This window comes from Penaeus vannamei, chromosome 17 (genome assembly GCF_042767895.1).
Source record: "Penaeus vannamei isolate JL-2024 chromosome 17, ASM4276789v1, whole genome shotgun sequence".
Taxonomy (NCBI): Eukaryota; Metazoa; Arthropoda; class Malacostraca; order Decapoda; family Penaeidae; genus Penaeus; species Penaeus vannamei.
The window spans coordinates 3,872,572-3,880,071 of record NC_091565.1 but is presented as its reverse complement, the minus strand read 5'-3'; the positions used below and the strand labels follow the sequence as shown (position 1 = coordinate 3,880,071).

Below are 7,500 nucleotides of genomic sequence, written 5' to 3'. Positions count from 1 at the left end.
CCCTTTATCTCCCTTAACTAATTATCCCATAAACTCTCCCTTTATCTCCCTTAACTAATTATCCCATAAACTCTCCCTTTATCTCCCTTAACTAATTATCCCATAAACTCTCCCTTTATCTCCCTTAACTAATTATCCCATAAACTCTCCCTTTATCCCCCTAAACTATCCCATAAACTCTCCCTTTATCTCCCTTAACTAATTATCCCATAAACTCTCCCTTTATCTCCCTTAACTAATTATCCCATAAACTCTCCCTTTATCTCCCTTAACTAATTATCCCATAAACTCTCCCTTTATCTCCCTTAACTAATTATCCCATAAACTCTCCCTTTATCCCCCTAAACTATCCCATAAACTCTCCCTTTATCTCCCTTAACTAATTATCCCATAAACTCTCCCTTCAGTCTAAGTTATCCCATAAACTCTCCCTTTATCTCCCTTAACTAATTATCCCATAAACTCTCCCTTTATCTCCCTTAACTAATTATCCCATAAACTCTCCCTTCAGTCTAAGTTATCCCATAAACTCTCCCTTTATCTCCCTTAACTAATTATCCCACAAACTCTCCCTTTATCTCCCTTAACTAATTATCCCACAAACTCTCCCTTTATCTCCCTTACCTAATTATCCCATAAACTCTCCCTTTATCTCACTTAACTAATTATCCCACAAACTCTCCCTTTATCTACCTTAACTAATTATCTCACAAACTCTCCCTTTATGCCCCTTAACTAATTATCCCATAAACTCTCCCTTTATCTCCCTTAACTAATTATCCCATAAACTCTCCCTTTATCTCCCTTAACTAATTATCCCATAAACTCTCCCTTTATCTCCCTTAACTAATTATCCCATAAACTCTCCCTTTATCCCCCTAAACTATCCCATAAACTCTCCCTTTATCTCCCTTAACTAATTATCCCATAAACTCTCCCTTTATCTCCCTTAACTAATTATCCCATAAACTCTCCCTTCAGTCTAAGTTATCCCATAAACTCTCCCTTTATCTCCCTTAACTAATTATCCCATAAACTCTCCCTTAACTAATTATCCCATAAACTCTCCCTTTATCCCCCTTAACTATCCCATAAACTCTCCCTTTACTCTTAATTACCCCATAAACTCTCCCTTTACCCTAACACTCCCTTAACTTAAACGCTCACTTTCCCGCCAGAGGAGGAGCTCGGGGGTCTGCAAGGCATGGGTCGCTTAGTGGACACGGAGACGTTCAAGAGGATGGACGTCGGCGTGGCTCTGGACGAGGGCTACGCGAGCACGACCGACGCCATGAAGGTTTTCTACGGGCAGAGGAATCCCTGGTGTAGGTCTTGGCCTCTTTTTTGGTAGATTTTTTGAAGATGTTTTGTTTTTGTCTTGTGGTAAGTCTTGTGTCCGAATGGTTGCGTTTGATGGATGCGTGTGTATGTGTTTTTTTTTGCTGTTGTTTATTTTATAGGAGGAATGGAGTTTCATACCTCGAGATGGCAGATTTTATGGTGACATTTAGCAGTTGAAATATGTTAAGAAAAGAATGAATCTCTCCAGACGGCCGACTTTGCAATATTTCAACAACAGAAACACTTATTTCCGAAAACGCATAGTTGCCGGAAAAGATAGAGAGAGAGAGAGAGAGAGAGAGAAAGAGAAAGAGAAAGAGAAAGAGAAAGAGAAAGAGAGAGAGAGAGAGAGAGAAAGAGAAAGAGAAAGAGAAAGAGAAAGAGAAAGAGAAAGAGAAACAGAAAGAGAAAGAGAAAGAGAAAGAGAAAGAGGGAGAGAAAGAGAAAGAGAAAGAGAAAGAGAAAGAGAAAGAGAAAGAGAAAGAGAAAGAGAGACAGCCATATAAACAGATAGATAAAGACAGAATGCGAGAAAGGAGATAGAGTAGGAGAAATAAAACATATTTGAGTAATTGATCTCTTACAAATCACTACCTTGGATCTCTAACCGAAGAAATACCGGTAGTTCATAAATATTTACATTATTTACCACGTTTTCATCACCTACATTCATCTCACCTTCTTACCCAATACAGGGATCCTGATCAAGTGCCCGGGTCAGCCAGGTCACGGATCGCAGTTCCTTCAAAACACAGCGGGAGAAAAAGTGGCGAAGATCATCAACTCCTTCATGGCATTCCGAGAGCAAGAGCTTCGCCGGTTGGAAGAGGACCCGAGTCGCGCTCTGGGCGACGTCACGACCGTCAACCTCACGAAGCTGGACGTAAGGGCGCTTTTTCTGATCTAAAGTCGTGTTATTCCGAGAGTGCTGTGTAGGCAGTGCTCTTGTGCTTGTATCTGTGCTTGCGCTTTTCGGTGTCGATGTTGAAAAAAGTCCGTGAATACGACGCTAATGATGCATTATTATCAGCTCGCAAATGTGTACACCTTCTTCCCAACTCCCAATAGTACCCTATCTTCCCAGCCCCCATGTGTACACCTTCCCAACTCCCAACTGTATACCTCCTTCCCAACTCCCAAGTGTACACCTTCCCAACTCCCAACAGTACACCTTCTTCCCAACTCCCAATAGTACCCTATCTTCCCAGCCCCCATGTGTACACCTTCCCAACTCCCAACTGTATACCTCCTTCCCAACTCCCAAGTGTACACCTTCCCAACTCCCAACAGTACACCTCCTTCCCAACTCCCAAATGTACACCTTCTTCCCAGTCCCCATGTGTACACCTTCCCAATTCCCAACTGTACGCCTCCTTCCCAACTCCCAACTGTATACCTCCTTCCCAACTCCCAAGTGTACACCACTTTCCCATTCCCCATGTGTACACCTTCCCAACTCCCAACAGTACACCTCCTTCCCAACTCCCAACACCAGACGCCCCCCTCTGGCAATAACCACCCGCGTCTCCTCTCCACAGGGCGGCGTGCAGTTCAACGTCGTCCCCGCCGAGCTGTGCGTGGGCTTCGACGTCCGCATCCCGCCGTCGGAGATCGAGGTCTTCCAGAAGAGACTCGACGGGTGGTGCGAGGAGGCGGGGGAGGGGATCACGTACGAGTTTGGGCAGAAGGTGAGGGAGGGAGGGAGAGAGGGAGGGGATCACGTACGAGTTTGGGCAGAAGGTGAGGGAGGGAGGGAGAGAGGGAGGGAGAGAGGGAGGGGATCACGTACGAGTTTGGGCAGAAGGTGAGGGAGGGAGAGAGAGAGGGAGGGAGGGAGGGGGGGTAGGAGGAAGGGAGATGAAAATGAGGGAAAGGGAGGGAGAGGGAGGGAGGGGGGGGGTAGGAGGAAGGGAGATGAAAATGAGGGAAAGGGAGGGAGGGAGGATACGTAGGAAGAGATGGTGAGAGTAGGTGAGAGAGGTAGTGAGGGAGAGAAAAGGGACGGGAGGAACACAAAAGAAAATCGAAGGAAGACAGATGTAATCGGAGAGTAAAATACTCCCTTTCTGTCGTAAATAAGAAAAAACAAATAAACATAATACATTCCCCGTAAAGCGAAGACACAAATAGTTTCCAATAGTAGAAAGAACCACCCACATGTAATGAACACATCAAAACAGTCTTCAGAATGGCGCCATTACATCTCTCGCACTGAAGAATAATTCATTAACACTCATACCTCTTTTCCCAAACATAAGCCCAAAAAGAATTGCACAGAATTACTCTAATTTTTTTCTCCTCGTCCATAGGTCATGGAGAAAGCTGTGACGTGTGTTGAAGACGGGAAGAACCCCTGGTGGGACGCCTTCTCGGCCGCCTGCAAGAAAATGTAGGTAGAAGCATAGATATTCCCTTTTATTTGTTTACATTTTTTCAGCATAGATATTCCCTATTTTTTGTTTACATTTTTCAGCATAGATATTCCCTTTTATTTGTTTACATTTTTTCAGCATAGATATTCCCTATTTTTTGTTTACATTTTTCAGCATAGATATTCCCTTTTATTTGTTTACATTTTTCAGCATAGATATTCCCTATTTTTTGTTTACATTTTTCAGCATAGATATTCCCTTTTATTTGTTTACATTTTTCAGCATAGATATTCCCTATTATTTGTTTACATTTTTCAGCATAGATATTCCCTTTTATTTGTTTACATTTTTCAGCATAGATATTCCCTATTATTTGTTTACATTTTTCAGCATAGCTATTCCGTATTATTTGTTTACATTTTTCAGCATAGATATTCCCTATTATTTGTTTACATTTTTTCAGCATAGATGTTCCCTTTTATTTGTTTACATTTTCAGCATAGATATTCCCTATTATTTGTTTACATTTTTCAGCATAGATATTCCCTATTATTTGTTTACATTTTTCAGCATAGATATTCCCTTTTATTTGTTTACATTTTTCAGCATAGATATTCCCTTTTATTTGTTTACATTTTTCAGCATAGATATTCCCTTTTATTTGTTTACATTTTTCAGCATAGATATTCCCTATTATTTGTTTACATTTTTCAGCATAGCTATTCCGTATTATTTGTTTACATTTTTCAGCATAGATATTCCCTATTATTTGTTTACATTTTTTCAGCATAGATGTTCCCTTTTATTTGTTTACATTTTCAGCATAGATATTCCCTATTATTTGTTTACATTTTTCAGCATAGATATTCCCTATTATTTGTTTACATTTTTCAGCATAGATATTCCCTATTATTTGTTTACATTTTCAGCATAGATATTCCCCTTTATTTGTTTACATTTTTCAGCATAGATATTCCCCTTTATTTGTTTACATTTTTCAGTTTAGATATTCCCTTTTATTTGTTTACATTTTTCAGCATAGATATTCCCTATTATTTGTTTACATTTTTCAGCATAGATATTCCCTTTTATTTGTTTACATTTTTCAGCATAGATATTCCCTTTTATTTGTTTACATTTTCAGCATAGATATTCCCTGTTATTTGTTTACATTTTCAGCATAGATATTCCCTTTTATTTGTTTACATTTTTCAGCATAGATATTCCCTTTTATTTGTTTACATTTTTCAGCTTAGATATTCCCTATTATTTGTTTACATTTTCAGCTTAGATATTCCCTTTTATTTGTTTACATTTTTCAGCATAGATATTCCCTATTATTTGTTTACATTTTTCAGCATAGATATTCCCTTTTATTTGTTTACATTTTTCAGCATAGATATTCCCTATTATTTGTTTACATTTTTCAGCATAGATATTCCCTATTATTTGTTTACATTTTCAGCATAGATATTCCCCTTTATTTGTTTACATTTTTCAGCATAGACATTCCCTATTATTTGTTTACATTTTTCAGCATAGATATTCCCTATTATTTGTTTACATTTTTCAGCATAGATATTCCCTTTTATTTGTTTACATTTTTCAGCTTAGATATTCCCTTTTATTTGTTTACATTTTTCAGCATAGATATTCCCTATTATTTGTTTACATTTTTCAGCTTAGATATTCCCTTTTATTTGTTTACATTTTTCAGCATAGATATTCCCTATTATTTGTTTACATTTTTCAGCTTAGATATTCCCTTTTATTTGTTTACATTTTTCAGCATAGATATTCCCTATTATTTGTTTACATTTTTGAGCATAGATATTCCCTATTATTTGTTTACATTTTTCAGCATAGATATTCCCTTTTATTTGTTTACATTTTTCAGCATAGATATTCTCTTTTATTTGTTTACATTTTTCAGCATAGATATTCCCCTTTATTTGTTTACATTTTTCAGCTTAGATATTCCCTTTTATTTGTTTACATTTTTCAGCATAGATGTTCCCTATTATTTTAAATTTTTCAGCATAGATATTCCTCTTTATTTGTTTACATTTTTCAGCTTAGATATTCCCTATTATTTGTTTACATTTTTCAGCATAGATATTCCCTTTTATTTGTTTACATTTTTCAGCATAGATATTCCCTATTATTTGTTTATATTTTTCAGCATAGATATTCCCTTTTATTTGTTTACATTTTTTCAGCATAGATATTCTCTTTTATTTGTTTACATTTTCAGCATAGATATTCCCTATTATTTGTTTATATTTTTCAGCATAGATATTCCCTTTTATTTGTTTACATTTTCAGCTTAGATATTCCCTTTTATTTGTTTACATTTTTCAGCATAGATATTCCCTTTTATTTGTTTACATTTTTCAGCATAGATATTCCCTTTTATTTGTTTACATTTTTCAGCATAGATATTCCCTTTTATTTGTTTACATTTTCAGCTTAGATATTCCCTTTTATTTGTTTACATTTTTCAGCATAGATATTCCCTTTTATTTGTTTACATTTTTCAGCATAGATATTCCCTTTTATTTGTTTACATTTTCAGCTTAGATATTCCCTTTTATTTGTTTACATTTTTCAGCATAGATATTCCCTTTTATTTGTTTACATTTTTCAGCATAGATATTCCCTTTTATTTGTTTACATTTTTCAGCATAGATATTCCCTTTTATTTGTTTACATTTTCAGCTTAGATATTCCCTTTTATTTGTTTACATTTTTCAGCATAGATATTCCCTTTTATTTGTTTACATTTTTCAGCATAGATATTCCCTTTTATTTGTTTACATTTTTCAGCATAGATATTCCCTTTTATTTGTTTACATTTTTCAGCATAGATATTCTCTTTTATTTGTTTACATTTTCAGCATAGATATTCCCTATTATTTGTTTATATTTTTCAGCACAGATATTCCCTGTTATTTGTTTACATTTTTCAGCATAGATATTCCCTTTTATTTGTTTACATTTTTTGAGCATAGATATTCCCTTTTATTTGTTTACATTTTTCAGCATAGATAATCCCTTTTATTTGTTTACATTTTTCAGCATAGATATTCCCTATTATTTGTTTATATTTTTCAGCACAGATATTCCCTTTTATTTGTTTACATTTTTCAGCATAGATATTCCCTTTTATTTGTTTACATTTTTTGAGCATAGATATTCCCTTTTATTTGTTTACATTTTTCAGCATAGATAATCCCTTTTATTTGTTTACATTTTTCAGCTTAGATATTCCCTATTATTTGTTTACATTTTTCAGCATAGATGTTCCCTATTATTTGTTTACATTTTTCAGCTTAGATATTCCCTATTATTTGTTTACATTTTTCAGCATAGATATTCCCTATTATTTGTTTACATTTTTCAGCATAGATATTCCCTTTTATTTGTTTACATTTTTTGAGCATAGATATTCCCTTTTATTTGTTTACATTTTTCAGCATAGATATTCCCTTTTATTTGTTTACATTTTTCAACATAGATATTCCCTTTTATTTGTTTACATTTTTCAGCATAGATATTCCCTATTATTTGTTTACATTTTTGAGCATAGATATTCCCTTTTATTTGTTTACATTTTTCAGCATAGATATTCCCTTTTATTTGTTTACATTTTTCAGCATAGATATTCCCTTTTATTTGTTTACATTTTTCAACTTCAGGAGCAACATCTTTTGTGACACGTGGAGTGTGGAAAGAGCGAAGGGAGTGGAGTATCATGTATATATATTTGTATTTAATTTTTTTATTT

The 7,500-nt window shown here is 35.1% G+C and overlaps 1 protein-coding gene across 1 annotated transcript in view; it reads left to right on the top strand.

Moving 5' to 3' along the window:
• The window catches only part of LOC113813709 (aminoacylase-1B), a 12,758-nt gene that overhangs the window by 3,990 nt on the left and 1,268 nt on the right, over window positions 1–7,500 (top strand). Inside the window, exons 4-7 of the mRNA XM_070131758.1 lie at window positions 1,179–1,325; window positions 2,037–2,224; window positions 2,880–3,029; window positions 3,651–3,730. Coding sequence (XP_069987859.1) covers window positions 1,179–1,325; window positions 2,037–2,224; window positions 2,880–3,029; window positions 3,651–3,730 — 565 coding nt within the window. The remainder of the gene's footprint in view (window positions 1–1,178; window positions 1,326–2,036; window positions 2,225–2,879; window positions 3,030–3,650; window positions 3,731–7,500) is intronic.